The sequence below is a fragment of the Thalia democratica genome, chromosome 6 (genome assembly GCF_965202585.1).
Source record: "Thalia democratica chromosome 6, ktThaDemo2.hap1.1, whole genome shotgun sequence".
NCBI lineage: Eukaryota > Metazoa > Chordata > Thaliacea > Salpida > Salpidae > Thalia > Thalia democratica.
In genome coordinates, this window is record NC_139170.1 from 19,616,791 (window position 1) to 19,632,930 (window position 16,140).

Here is a 16,140-nt window from a genome sequence, read left to right on the forward strand (position 1 = left end):
GCGAAAAATCCTTCGTTGCAAGTGTAATTTACTACAGTGTTTGGAAGTGGGCTGTTTGGACCAATTTGTTTTCCATTTGCTATTTTTGGCGGTGGCCTGCACGCTGTATAATAGTTTATAACATTTTAAAGTTTCAAACTTAGCTGAAAAAGATTACCTTTTTAGCAACTTTTTAACACAAAAGACACCTTTTTAGCAGATAGTTTAAAAACATGTATAATAAACAGACAAAATTTCATCTACAGATTATGTAATTTTTGAATAAAAGTTGTTAAAGGTTTACTTAACTATTGTTCAATTTTTTATTAGTCTTGGCACAATATTTTTTTAATGAAGTAGCACAGTTTATAATTTTTAGTTTTTTTTTTCTGAAAGTTTGAAAAAGAAGTAAAATATTAAAATTTTTTTGAACTTTAAATTTATATAACCTTTTTTCTAAGTATACAGAAAACATATTTGTTTACTATTTTAGGTCTACTTATACAAAGAAAACTACTAGTATTTGATGTAAACAAAAGAATATTTAACCAAATAATTTATTTAAAATCTTTGTGTTTAAAATACTTAAATGGTTTGTGCTTAATTGTAGATAAAAAAATTTAAAATTTTTACAACAGTTACGACTGTTTAGAAAAGTAGCATAAGTTAGTTTGAAAAATACAGTTTGAATTTTGTTTTACAAAAAATATTTGTATCGATTATTAAATATTTTTCTACGTATTTTGAAATTTTTATATTATATATCTGATCATCTTTCAAATATTATAAAAATTACTTTTATTATTCAACCATAATAATTTTATAAAAAGCTTCACAATTTTTTTTTGACAACTTTAATTACTACCATAAGCTTATTCTTGTTTATTTTCTTTTAGGTTTCAATTAAAACTATATATAACGAACTGTAAGCTAAGTACTTACTGATGCTGGGTAGAAATGATGCGTTTGTTGGGAAAAGAATGAATAAAACTATTGCAGAAAGTAATGAAAAGATCAAAACTATGATAATTATACACTTGCAAACTTTCTTTTTACTTCTACCGGTCTTAACTTTCGTATAACCTCTGCTGCCAATGTCACTATTACTACTACTATAGCTGTCACTATTACTATAGCTGCTATAACTATCAGAATAACTAAACGTTTTTTTTTTTTTTGTCATTTTAAATACTTCTACTTACGATTTTAAAAAATGTTCTCTGTCTTAAAAAAAATTTGATGCGTGATTACCTTTTCTTACGTAATAATGCAAAAACGAAATATGCAAAACTTATAAGTGCAAACAGTTATTATACAGTTCAAATTAGATAAAAAAATACATAGTATTTATTTATTTAGTATAAATAGTTGTTATTATCATTTTAAACTTTGAGTGTAAGTTTAGAAAAGTTAGTTGCTTGTTTGTATTTTTTGGTTGTACTTATGTGATATTTAGGTCTATACTGAATATATTGTATAAAACAAGACATTTTTTAATGAAAAACCATAGTATTATATCTTTAATTCTCGGTTTAATAGCAATTTTATATATGGTGTTGTGCTGGGGAGGAGCAAAAAAGAAATATATCAATGTTCTCATAAACAGAGCATTTAGATGCACAAATTTTAGAAGTATGATGAAAGTGTAAGAAAATTAAAATTGAAAAAAAAATTCAAAGTCTGTATCTTTAGTGATCTACCGGGTACACTATTTAAGATCCGGCCGGATCCGGATCTTAAATGTTTTAAGTTTTATGTAGTTTCAATAGAGAACAAACTTAAATTATTTAATCATTGTAATACCATTTATTAGTAAAAATTGTTTAATACAAATATTTTGTTAAAAAAAACACAATGTTATTTTTAGTGATGTACCGGACCCGGACTTATTTTTTCAAATTAGAATCCGGCCGGAACCGGATATCAGACAAAAATGGCAATATCCGGCCGGATACGGACCCGGATAGTGAGTCCGGTACATCACTAATTATTTTCTAAATGCTTTATTTGAACACTAGGAAAAAGAACGTTGTAACAAAACAAAAAATCTTCCTTTACGAAATCTCAGTTTAAATGTTAAATTTCAAGCTACGTATACGACTTTTGAATTTTGTACTTGTATGACGTAATAAAAAATTAAATTAATTGTTACAATGCTTTAAAAATACAACGGCTTTTTTTATGTTAGATTTTACATTAGACTTATACTTACAACAACTTCTTTAGCAACTTTACTCATATCAACGCCATTAAGTTACAAAGAAACCTATTTATGTTTTTACAAGTTGTGATGAAGAAATTAAAGTTTTTCGTCGGTTTTTGGAAGCAATCGATTCCACTTTTGTTCGTACAAGTTACTAGCTTCTGAAAATAACCTTTCAGAATAAACAGAAGATGGTGGTTCCGAAAGATACCTTCTTGCAAACTTGGCATTTATTTTCAACAAAAAATTGACTTTATTGCTTTTTGTAGGTAAACTGTATATATAAGAACGTTATGCAATTAAATAGTTGCATTTTGAAGACAAGCTCATAGCTGATCAACTTCTTCTTTTTTTTCAAAATACAAATAAATTATCTCTTATTTTATCTACTTTTGTGGTTTATTGATATGAGAGCAATTTTTTTCTTTGAAAATTTGTATGAAAATATTTCATTTGTTTTACTTCGCGGTAATATCTTATTTACTCTTTCTATGTTTTTAGTTGTGCGTAGTTACTTAATTACTTAGCTTTGAGTATAGTTTATTAAAGGTATATAAAAACCTTAATTAAAACAATAAAAAACTTACAACTTCTATAAAATCAATAGTAGTCAAAAGCTCTGGTGGTACTTAACTGAAGAGTTAATTGTTTAAATTAATGTCAGTCAAGTGTCTAAAAAACTGATAGCTTAGAATCTAAAGAAAATCACATGAAAAATAATTATGTTGTTAAGTGCTTATAATTGAAAAGAAAATAACGAGTATTTATTACGACCATCATCAACAAAGCTGAGATGTTTCGCGCCATCAACAATAAACAATGAGCTTCTCAATATTCTTCAAAATGGTTCATCTCAATATTGGTTTCTTGCGACAACGCCTTCTGATTAATCCTAATAAGGACGAAACCGGTTTGTGGTAGTCTCGGATGCCGTAGTTGTTGGTCGTGTGGTGAAGTTCATTGTTTACCAAACTAAGTTTAAATCAGTGCAGTGTTCATTATTTTTTTATTTAACGAATCTGCACTAAAAAACACTTACCTAAATAAGATTAACATTCAGGGTTCTTCATGTATTAACTAAATTTAGCATTAACAACAACTACTACATTATTTCTTATTTAACAAGAACCATTTGGATAAAATGATCTAATTAAGAAATAACAAAAAAATTATTAAAACAAAATTATGAATAAAAAATACCTTTTTTAAATTAGAAGGTTGATAAAACTGGTTAGAGCTTTTTTAGTTCAAGAGCAATGTTTTTTTGAAGGCAATGTAAAATTTTAAATACTTTGAATCTTGTAACAATTTTATATACTTCTTAAAACCCGATCCTTATGACTTCATAACGTTTGGTCACTGAACTTGTGTATATAACTTAACATTTCAATACTTCATACAGTTGCAAAAAGTTGTTATATAACATTAATATGTTCTATATTTGTTTACATTTAATTTATTCTAAATTTATTTACAACTAACAAAATTTTCTTAAAACCTATTTATAGCTCTTAAAATTAAAATAGTTTAAAAAAAACATTGAAAATAACTTTCTCAATTTTTCAAAACAAAAACACTAAGCAGGAGATCTTTCGTTTATTAAAAATCATTTTAAATTCTGATTCAAATAGAAGATTTTTTTTTGGGACAGTTATTTTCATAAGTCTTTTAACCAACTTTAATTTATCAAAAACTGTCCGATTCTAATCTAAAAAGGCAGACTACCTACGTACTCTTCATCCTAGCTCTTAAAAAAGTATAAAAACTTTTTTGTTGAAAACTCAGGTAAAAAAGTGTTTTAAATAATTATATTTATCAAACCCTGAAAATTATTAAGTTATAGAAGAGTTTAAGAAGTAATGAAAACCAAAACTATACAAATTTTTTTATTTTCTACCATAAGACTTAATAATTAATGCGTCTAGCAGCAAAATATGCTTATTAGTTTAAAAAAGTACACTCAAACGTATTTTCAATTATGAAGAGAAAAAATTCAAGCTCGAATTTAACACTCTTTATGATTACAAGTTTACCATTTAATTGTACGTATGCTTTACATAACTTTTTTCTTGTTTTGTTTTAAATTTAACATGTAAAACGTTTAAAAATGATACTTTTAAAAATACGTCCTATAAATCAAATTGCCTAAAAGTATCTCTAAAAATATTAAAACAATAAAATTAGACAATCATAGCGACTGTAAAGGATTAAATTACAAACTATTTATCGTAAATTTAGTTCAACAATATATGTCATTCTTTGAAATGTGGTTATCCTAAGTTCCCAAAATTGTTAGTGTTGTTCAAATCAACATTGTGCATACTTGGATTTTGTTGACCAATACTTACCAAACTAGGATCGTATGGCACATTTGGGTTATTAAAGTTGGTCACATTTGATAAAGTTCCATAATTACCTACAGCAGCTCTTGAGTTGTTTAAAAATGTGCTTCTTGTCATATTTCCTAAGTTGGCCGAATTCGGTAAGCCATCTGGTCTACCTACCGAGACAATTTGATGACTCGAACTATTACCTAGATTTGTATTACTGTTCACGGGAAGATTCGAACTGTTGAAACCGTTGTTGAATTGACCTAAACTGGCAAAATTGTTTGTCTGACCAAAACCAGAAACAATCTGATGTCCACTTTGAAAACTTCTAACCGTGGCTAATGGGGCAGCAGTCCTATTAACTGTTGTCATGTTTGCAGGAACCGCATAAGGCAAGTTTTTATTAATAGCATCAAGTTTCAAACGTTTAGGTTGAGTTGTGAAATGGGGTGGAAAGTGTTGTTGGTTTCCTGCATACATCATCTGATTTTGTTGGTTTACGGGTTGCTGCAATTGATAAGTAGCTTGAGGTGGAATCCTGTAACAATTTTGTAAAATATCTTAGAAATATCCAAATAATTCGTAAAAGTAACAAACTTTGTAAAATATTTTAAACCTTAAAAGATAAGTATAATAGTTTATTTAAATTTTTGTAATACTCAAAAGTTTTAATACTTGGTTCAAAGCATCATGGCGGCGTTTTTTTAAAGTGAACTTATTTTAAAACATTGACTTAATAATCGGAAAAATTACTTGTATTTTTCTTAATAAATTGTCTATAATGGATCAAACTTTTAAACAAAGAAAGTAAATGGTATCAAACAAAACTAGAACTAAGTTAAACGATATTTTTTACCAAGTATTATGTATACAAATAGTAGTTTATTTATAGATGAGCTTAGGTTACTATTTAACAGTTGTTCTTATTATATTCGTTTGTTGTAAGAAAAATAAAGTACATGACATAGTATCGAACAATATGCATTACTTTTTATGCACTACATGATAAAAAATATATATCATTGAAACACAATTTTGTTCATAGAAAGGATCTAATTTTCTTTAAATTGTTGATACTTTGTTTTTATAGCATAGAAACACTAAAAAAATCAAAATGAAGTAATATTTGTTGGGAATTTCTTTTAAAGTAAAACAACTCTTATTTTTGAATAAAAAGTATCAATTGTTAACTAAAAATATATTGGCCTTCTAAAAGATAATAATGATGTTGTTATGACAATTGTAGCCACATCTTAGAAACTAAACTAAATTTTCTTTCTTGAGTTAAGTATAGTTGTAACTCATAGTCAAAACGAAAATAGTATTAGAAGATTTTGAAAAAAACTTTAGTGTTTATAATTTTAGAATAAGAAACTCAATCATTTTTCATTAATAGTAAAAATAGTAATGTATAGTTTAAAAATTGAGTTCTATTTTTGTTACTTGTTCTAATATTCCTTATATTAAACATAAATATTAGTATCACATTAAATTATATTACCATATAAAACATACTTAGTGGATTTTGCTAAAAATTTAACATAAACTTTTTCTCCTTGAGAATATTACTAGTTTGATGTATTTTTTATAGTAAAAAAGTTGAATGTTTTTCGTAATAAAATTTTAATTTTTTTGTAGTTCTATTTCTAAGAAATTAAGTTATGTAAACTGATCATTAAAAGAAGTTTTGGTTTACTTTTTAGCTGCGTTTTTTATTCTTAACTATTTTTAACAAACAGTCTTTTTTTATTTTTAGCTCATTATAGAACCATAATAAAAACTTAAAATCTAAAAATAAATATTCAAAAAAAAATTTTTGTTTTAGAATTGTAATACCAAGTTAAAATTACCTGATTTTATTTAATAATTTGTATTAAGCTTATATTAATTATTTATAAAAATGTTAAATAGAACTATTTTCTCATTGTCGAAAAATAATTAACCTAATTAAACTTAAATAAATTTAACAACTTTAAGATTTTAAGCCTTAACGTTAATTGAAATATAAAAACGTCTAAACTTATTCACAATGTAGTAGAATTTATTTTATTAAAATAAATTAAATTCCTTAAATATTTTTTTATAAATTAAGCTAAGATTTAATTTTTTTTAAAGATGTTTTTATACAAACTATTCTGTATTCGCTTTAAAAAAGCTAGTATAGAGTAATATATACATCAGTGTACAAAATTCAAAGTGTTCAGTTGCTTGCAATGACGTGTTTATTAAAGTCGAACTTTTCTATACAAAAAGACACAAAATACTGATTACATTGGTTAAAAAGAACTAACAATAAAAATACAGCTAAAAAGAAAATAAAACAAAAACTTTACTTCAAAACAGTTTACATGATTCAATTTCTTAAACATAGAGCTACAAAAAAACTAACACTAAAAGTTTTATTACAGAAAACACTTAAAAAAATTAACTTTAAATGCACGTTAAAAATGAAAAGCTAGGCTGTGAAATTTAAAACTAATATCAATAAAAATAACAAATAATAAACTAAATAAAAAGTTATTAACATGGTTTAACAAAAAAAAAAAGGAAAACATGATTTAAAACAGTGTCCTTAATAAGTAAAGAAACTTGATTTTGCATTTAAGTTTGTTGTGTACGAGTTTAGTTTTTGACAATGTAAAAAAAAATAAAACAAATTATTATGTTTTTACAAACTAAGTAAATATCATAAAATCTAAACGGTAAGTTTAAGTAAGTGAAGTTCCTTACATGCTGAGAAACAAAATTCAAACTAGCTAAAAAAATGTGTAAAAATTACACTTAAACTTCTATTTCTTAAAAAATATCTAGTAGTTCTCAAATTATTTTTTTTTTAATTAAATATTAAAAACTTCATTTTATAGTAACTAAAATTATAAGATTTAACAAACTAGATTATTTGGTATAAATTTAGTAATCAGTATTTTATTTTTGCATCTGTACAAAAGTTTTGAGTTTGAAAGAAAATTCTAGCAAGTTTTTTTTTTAGAAATATTTAATTAAACTTAAACATTTTTTTCCATAAAATGTTTAAATCTTTCATGATACTTTTGAAAATTGACTGAGGATTTTCAGAATATTACCTTAAATCCCGGTTTTATTTATATTTGTGTAAATCATGTACAGTTAACACGTTTTAATAGTATAAAGACATTTTACGGTATCATTATTAGGAAACTTGCCAAAAATAGACAAGCACTAAATTAGCTGACTTTTTTTGAGAGCACAACTTCTTTTTAAATGTATTTTTTGGGAGCATACATATCTTAAGAGAATAGTTGAACAACTTTACGTTTTTTTAAAAGCGAAGAAGCAGAGTTGCCATTAAAAAAACACCACTTCCGTCATCTTTTGACGTTCGGATAGCGACCTAACCTGCGTACAGCCGTCCTGTAGCTTCTTTGCTGCTGAGGAACTTGCTGTTGAAGCTGCTGCTGGTGCATCAACCTGCCGGAATGATCCACTTGATGACGCTGGTGCGCGTTGACCTGGGAGTTGTACGCGTTTTGCTGCTGGATTCTCATTTGCTGCTGTTGAGCGAGACGCATCTGATGCTGCTGATAAGCCTGAGCGTTCTGCTGTTGCTGCTGAATTCTCATCTGCTGCTGCTGGTGGACGTTTCTCGTGATGTAGTGCGGCTGCTGATACTGCTGGTGGTGGTGGTGAGCGTGATTCTGAGGTACTTGCTGATCGGCCTGCTTATGATGGCGCTTGTCTTGCTTTTGCTCGTCTTGCTCATCGTCAGCGTACTGCATCACCGTGGAAGCGAGGAATGTCGGGTAGACGTTCGACTGAGGGTTGATTTCGAGCGGGGCCATGTTTTTGAACAGTTTTTGCGAGTCTCGCACTTCGCAGTCCAACACATCTGAAAATTTTTGATTTGTGTAAAAAATCATGTTTTATAATTATCAAAATTGTTAATTTTTATTCTAAAAAAGATACCATCTAACTTATCAATATTTAAATTCACTTTAGTGCAATTAAATTAAAAAATATATACTACACTAAGCTAATAAATAATGTAAAAACAAACTTTTAACGTCCTCTAAATTTTGTAAGCTACGCTCGTAATTGTCATCAAATTTTACAGGAGGCACAGGTTCAGGGTCGTTAGTTTGCGCCCTTTTAACACGCTGGTTGACATTATTGTGAAAGCAGCAATTACACAGCGAATTGTGGAAATTGTGTCGACCAGATTCAATGAATTGGTGCTGTAGCGCTTGGTCACAGCTTATGCGCATAGCCTGTTTATTAAATTAAATAGTTTTTGCTACAAAGTAGATAATACAGACCAACTTTTAAGTTTTTGGTGATCACGTAATATTCTGTTGTTTATTTATTTTTTGTTTAAAACCAGGTTTATGATAATTAAAAAAAAATTTAAAAACAGTTTTGTATGATATGTTTATCTTTATTTCACATAGAGAAAAATAATACAGGTATAGTTGTAAATAACTTTTGATTAATTCAGATTAAAATATAGTTTTTGATAAAAACAAATTTTCTTAACAATTCCAGAAATATACTACAGGTACATTGATTTATTTGAAAACTTAAAAAATTGTAAGTTTGCTATTTATAAAAAAAAAGTGGAAACAAAAAGTAAATTCTAAAACTTAACAAGAAACTTGGAAAACATAACTTACAGGATTCCACACAAGCAAACAAGACAGCATGTGTTGAGCCAAGTAATTGCTTGTAAGATGTTTAAAATTTTCTTCTGGACTGCTATTTTGGGAAATAGCTTTAAAATAGTGCCTCTTTTCATCTTTGGTGAGCTGTGACAATGATGAATTCGATGAGATCGTGTAGGGATTACTTTCTAACGCTGATGGAAATGAAAGAAGTTTGTACTGCAAGTCCAGCTACAACAATAGTTTATAAACGAGTGATTTTTTACAAACATTTTATTTATCTTGACTAGTAGTAATGTTTCAGTTATTTTCAGCAAAGCCAATGTAATTCAACAATTGTGTGATACAGTCTTATGCTTAATATTTAAATAAACTATTATAAAGTTCTCTTAAAAACTTGTTTATGATTATTTCATTAAAAATATTCCTTATGTCTTTTAAAACTTTTGTAATTACGTACTTTTAACATTTGTATAACTAACTTGTTGTGAAGCTGAATTGCATTGGAAAAGTATTTTTTTTGAAAGAAGTTCGGCTAGTATGCATCCTACACTCCACATATCTATTTCGGTTGAATAGTAATTAACTCCAGTGAATAGCTCTGGTGGTCTAAAATTGAAAAAAAAAATTCAAAAAATTTTAGAAATAAAGATGAACATAAATACGTTTTTATTAAAAATTGTCAATAACTTGATTAATATCGCAGAAATCTGTTTGAAAGTACATAAAACATTTTAAGCAATTTGGAAATCGGATATGAACCTGTAATACTGAGTAACAACTTCATTCGTCATGGAGGTATTTCCATTGTTAGTTACAACACTCCTAGCAAGTCCAAAATCACATATCTTCAGTAAGCAATTCTGATTCATTAAAATATTGCCAGGTTTTAAATCACGATGCATTATCCTGGCCGCATGAATGTATTTCAAACCTTAAGTTTTGATTAATAAAAAACAAGTTTCAAGTTGTTTAAGCAGTAATAATGGAAACTGAATTAGGAATTAAAAAAGGTAAACTGAAAAATATTATTTGAATTTTTAAACATATAAACTCTCAAAATTTTAAAAGAATAACATCTGACGCAATAAATGTAAAATTTGACAATTTTTATTATTTACAAAATTGAATATTTATTCAAGTACACATATAATCAAAAAAAACCTCTGAATATTTGATACATTATAAGAGATACATGGTTTGGAGTTAGAATATTGTTGTGTGTGATTATTCTGTGCAAATCAGTATCCATCAGTGGTGTGAGCAAATAACTGAAAAGTGACAATTTTTGAACTAAAATATTAGAAATTTTTTATCATAATAAGTGTTTAAGTTTTTCTTTATTTAACTTAGTATAATGTTTAAATGATCTACCCCTTTTATAAACTAATCTAATTTAATAAAAATTTGTCTGTGTACTATTTTTACAAAATTCATATTAGTTTTTGTATAAAAGCTTTGACATGAAATAAATAAAAAATTACTTTTTGAGATAAAGTCAGTTTTATAAAAACTTGTAAATAAACAAATATAATTGATTTTAAGTCTTTTTTTTTACTTGAGAACTAGTAAATTCAAAAAAAAAAAATTTTTTTTTGACAGTTTTAAAATGTGAGTATTCTGTATTTTTAGTAAAAGTCGATAACTAAAACTTTTATAAGTTAAAAATTCTCCATTTATTTTAAAAACTCTATTGTGGAAATATAAATAAATGTATAGTAAATATTTAGAAAATATCTTTTAATAATACAATATGATACATTTTAAATTTAACAGTATTTTTTAGTTATTAACTTCAATAGGGTACCCTGCTTCATTTCCCAACTTTGAACTTTTATGTTTTTAAAGTTTCTTACAAGTAAATAAAAATGTGAAAAGTTTCCTATAGCTAAGACAACGATATACAGATAAGACCATATTCTAAAACCAAGAAGAACCCCCAATTACTTTGTTTTTAAAACAACTGTTTAATAAAATAAAAACATTTTACTGCTTCATTCTATTTCTTTATTAGATTTGTAGAAATCTAAACAAAAAAAAACTTAAACTTTTCTTTCTGATTTTTTTTTAAGGTTGAAGTAGAAATAGTAAATATTGGTATACTGTACAATTTGTTTTTATTTATATTCCAGTGAAGTTACTTCACTATGATCTTTTGTTAGCAAACGATTAAACCTATATTTTTGAACAGTTATACAATAAAACTTAATGTAACATTTAAGATTTATAACTTGGTAGAAAAACTAGTACTATTTAGTTCTATTATTTATTTTCACTCCTTTAGCAAAATTTTTGACACTTGACTCTTTCAAAGTGATTTCGAATCACAGACTTAAGCATTAAAGTACTAAGTAAAATAGAGCTCTTCATATTTTATGAGCAAAACATCATAAGTCAATAATATATTTGCGTACAAAAACAGTTGTTTTGATTTACAAATGGGCTTTACTTATTTGGTTCTGACACCTTATTACATTATATATTTTATCATTATTACAAATAAATTTTAAATCTACAAAAGAAAAGTTTCAAAGAAAATATTGCTGTCCTTGGAGCAAGTTGTAGCAATATTTAAATTTTTATAACGAAATTAACTTACATTTCATCAACACCTGTTTCAGCCGACTTCAAAATACCAACTGTTCTGATAACCTGTAGAATGATGTTGACCTTGTTATTCATGAGATATTCAAATATGTATTACTTTAATTAAATTTTATGTATTATAAAATATACTTAAAGTATCTTATTTTTATTATTATTGTTAACTTTGTATAATAAAAACAAATCTACTTATTCTGAATAACTAAGAATCTTTTAATATAATCAAATTTCTTATTAGTTAAAATATAACTTTAAATACTACTTTGTCATATATTATTTAGAATAAACTAACATTGTCATGTTTGAAGTATTTCAGCATTTTTATTTCTCTTAACATACGTTTAGCAGCAATTAAGTGATTAAAGGCATTTGGTAGCTTTTTCAAAGCAAGCATATCTTGATTTCTTGGATCTCTACATTGCCTTTAATAAAGTATAGTAATTAATTTATATCACAAAATACTACATTTAACAATACAATCCGATTACTTTAACATTTACATCAAAAATTTAATTTTTCTGGTTTATTGCATTAAGCACTAATTTAGTTTTAATAAAATATTTCTTAACTATCACTAAAAATTTAAAGATTTTTACTGCCAATGATAATGCTTAATGATTTTTTTTGTAAGTTAATTTATAACAATATTTTATCTTCGGTTGTATAGCCAGTGCTTCAGTTAATAAGAAGTTTCTAAACATAAAATAATTAAATTATACTGCTGCTTTATAACGCTGGTAGATGAACTGCTTGATAAACAGTATTTTATGAAAACAAACACTGAAATACACAAAAACTACGTAAGTAAAAGTTAATCTGTTATTTTCTATTTTTCTACACTAAACTTCGAAAAAACTATATCATTCTTTTCAAGACTTATAAGTTAAATTTTAATTTTTAAGTTGTATTAAAACATTTTTGTCTGCTAAAGTAGTTCTGTGAAGTTAAAAAAATATTATAACTTTTTATATTATATTTTAGCTTTCATTTAATTTGGATGGTTGTAGGCTAATTTTTATAATTTCCTGCAAAGATTTCAGAGAGCAACTTAGTTTTTATTTTTCAGTGTAAATTAAAAGTTTAGAAATTTTTAAGCAAATACATATATCAAAACATATTGTTGTGTATTTTTACCTATTTTTTATTTAGTAACAACATGTATTAAACATCAGCATTAACTCAGTAAATTTTTAATATGAAAAGCTTTAAACCATTGTTTAACTAAGAATAAATAATAACATTAATAGCTTTAATTCATGATTTAATAAATTATAGTTTCACAATAAACATTTAATTTACGTCATCTTTATAAAGAATAATAAACAAATAGTTTTTATTTATAATTAAGTGTACCTAATTACTACTTTTACCGTTTATTTTTGCATAAAATATAAGAAAATAACTTTTTGGTATAAGTGTAAAAGTCTATTAATTAAATTACTTTACATTAAATTTAATGTTAAGTCCAAAAGAGGCTAATCTTTTTTATTTTATTAGTCATGTTTTTTATAATTATAACTAAACTACCAGTTGAGTTTTACCAGTTTTTCAAAGTGCCAGTAGGTTTTATGATAAAGCGAATCAAAGTTATAATGTCAAATAAATTCCTTATGGAGATGGCAAATTAAGAAGACAGAATACACCATCACATTGCAAAATAATGTCCTTCTACAGTTTTTGAGCACTCATTGTCAAGTTTATATAGTCTGACCTTTTAAATTTAATTATCATCTTATAGAGAATAAAAAAAATAAAACTTCAAATGCCAGACATGCACTCTTGAGCGCTTAACAATAGCAGTTTGAGATTTTTTTAAATCTTAAATAAAAGGCAAAATAGTTTGAAATACTGTCTATAAAATCAAAGATTTTTCTTAGGATATTTAACTTTTGTTTTTCACCTTACACTCATACACAAACACACAGATGTATCCTAATTATATTTATTTTTAGTATCCAAAAATGCTACATTCAAAACACATACTTTGTTTATTTTCTCATGAGTTTTTATATTTTTATTTATTATAGTACTTTAAAATCATGTTTCAAAGTCTGTATTCAATCATAAAATAGCTGTTGCTTTTTGTCTTCTTTGCATAGAATCAGCAATAAGTATTGTTTACTGCGGGTTTAAATTTACACTAACAGTTTGTCTGATTACTTCCCATTTAGAATAAATACAAAATACCATATATTTAATTATTTTCAAGTGCATAAATAAATCTGTAATATTGATTGTAATTCAAATCAGTTTACAATTATAAGAAATTGTTAAGTTTAATACTATGATACAGTTATTGGTTTGGAAACTATTATCATGGTACCAACTAATTCTAACTAATACTATCATCTGCATCATAAAGTTAGTTGATTTTGTTTTTATAAACTTCTTCTGGACTGTTCTTAAACAATATTGTTTTAAACACTATCGTTTTTTTTTAAAGCTCTATTACAAAACTTGAATCTTATTAAGTAATGTTTGTAATTAAACACAGTATATGACCGGGTTGCCACTCCTTGAGTCAAAAAAAATGACCTGAGTCATTCTAGTTTTTTTCAATTCCTTAAAGAACAACTTTTCAAAATCAATAAAAATCAAGTTCTTAAACAAAATAGGTTAAAAAATAGCAAAATATTAAAACTAAATCAACTAAATTTCATTCTAAATCTAAAAAAAACTGACCTGATTTTCAGAACTCTTAAAATTATATGTCCTGAGATTTTTATTAAAAAAAAACTATTCTGAAAAAATCAAATTAAAATATTCTGAGTTATACAGTATCATCCTGAGATTTTCAAAAATTTCAAAATATTCTCAGTTATCTTGAGTGTGTGGCAACCCTGATATGATTATCATTTATTGTAACTGTTATCAGTTTATTTTTCAACATTTATAGTTCAAGTAAGTTTTTGTTTATAAAAACAAGCTTTTTTTACTCTTTAATTTTTTATAAAAAAATTCAAATGTCATAGAACAATGTAATGTATAGTTTTACACAGAGAAACAATGTTAGTTTTTAATAATTAAGTGCTTTAACAACTTTTTAACTAAGTAATCTAACAACAGCAAATTGCTGTTGCCATTGTAATAATTATTTATAAAACTAGCTTATTTCTTGTAATAATGCAACAAAGTGTGAATATTTCAAACAAATTATTAAAATCTTAAAATACCAGAATAAACCAGCCTTATTAAATTTATACAGTTAACAAAAACTATATTTTACATCTTGTATTCTTGTAAAATTTAATTTTATCAAAATAATAACAATCTTGGTTATCTAGTTCTTACTTTTTTTGCACATGAAAGTAAATAATTTATTGCAAATCAATAAAACTAACCAAACGACCCCAAATGAACCAAATCCAATGGGGTGATCATCTTGAGATGAATCCTGCATACAGACTGGTAGAAGTTATTTAACTATTTATGCTGAAAATAATCATAAATCAAATATATTATAAAAACATTTTTCCACAGTTAATTTAATATCTATAAATTTAGAGGTTAAACATTGTTTAGTAAAGTTTTACAGTGACAGAAATAAGATAAAATTAAATAAGTATATCCATACTAAACTACAAGAGTTATGTAAGCTACTTAAGTAAGCAAATATAAAACTGAATATTTATGTTTTGCAAGTTGTTCATTAGTGCAAAATAATTTATTTTAAAATACAAAGCTAGAAATTTTAGTTGCAAATAATAAAATTCAATTAAGAGTAAGTTTAGGATGTAACAATGACAAAATTAAGTGTATTTTATTTTGTTCCATATTTATTACAATCATAGTTTCCAAACCCTAGTATACACCTAGAAGTATAAAAACTAGATGGGGAACCTACAATCTAGCTTAAACTAGCCCAGCATTTTTTTTAGTTTACATAACAAAAAATTATGAAATATTTAAGTTAAGGGCATAGGGGGGTAAACACCCTTTTTTGGTTTATGATCTTATTTTATATAGTTTTTACTAAGTTACAAAATGCTTTTTAAAGATTATAAAAATTCAAAATATTTTTTAAGATATAGCAGGTCAAAGTTGGAGGCAACAATAGGTTCTTTATAGGAGGCGCAAACTAAAACGGCAAAAATAGACTATTTTACTAAAAATCTATCTCCTCCTACGTTTTTTAAAATAACTACCTCAAATTTTCAGAAAATGTTCTTTGATATATTTAGAAAATTCTGTCGGAAAGGATTTGAAAAAGTTAAAAAATAAAAATTTTATATAAAAGATAAACGAAAAAAAACAGTTTTATTTTTTATTTTTTTTGTATTAAAATTTTTATTTTTTAACTTTTTCAAATTCTGTTCCGACAGAATTTTCTAAATATATCAAGGAACATTTCCTGAAAATTTGAGGTAGTTATCTCAAAAAACGTAGGAGG

The 16,140-nt window shown here is 25.6% G+C and overlaps 1 protein-coding gene across 1 annotated transcript; it reads right to left on the reverse strand.

The window, feature by feature from the left end:
• Positions 1-4,210: 4,210 nt before the first annotated feature.
• Positions 4,211-15,184, reverse strand: LOC145838166 (serine/threonine-protein kinase NLK2-like). Its single transcript, XM_082945720.1, has 10 exons — positions 15,092-15,184; positions 12,043-12,172; positions 11,746-11,798; positions 10,311-10,417; positions 9,909-10,080; positions 9,629-9,755; positions 9,159-9,377; positions 8,546-8,756; positions 7,888-8,377; positions 4,211-5,050 (listed from the first exon to the last, which is right to left on the reverse strand). Exons 1-10 carry the CDS (start codon positions 15,148-15,150, stop codon positions 4,453-4,455), a joined length of 2,166 nt encoding a protein of 721 aa, XP_082801846.1. The 5' UTR covers positions 15,151-15,184; the 3' UTR covers positions 4,211-4,452.
• Positions 15,185-16,140: the final 956 nt, after the last annotated feature.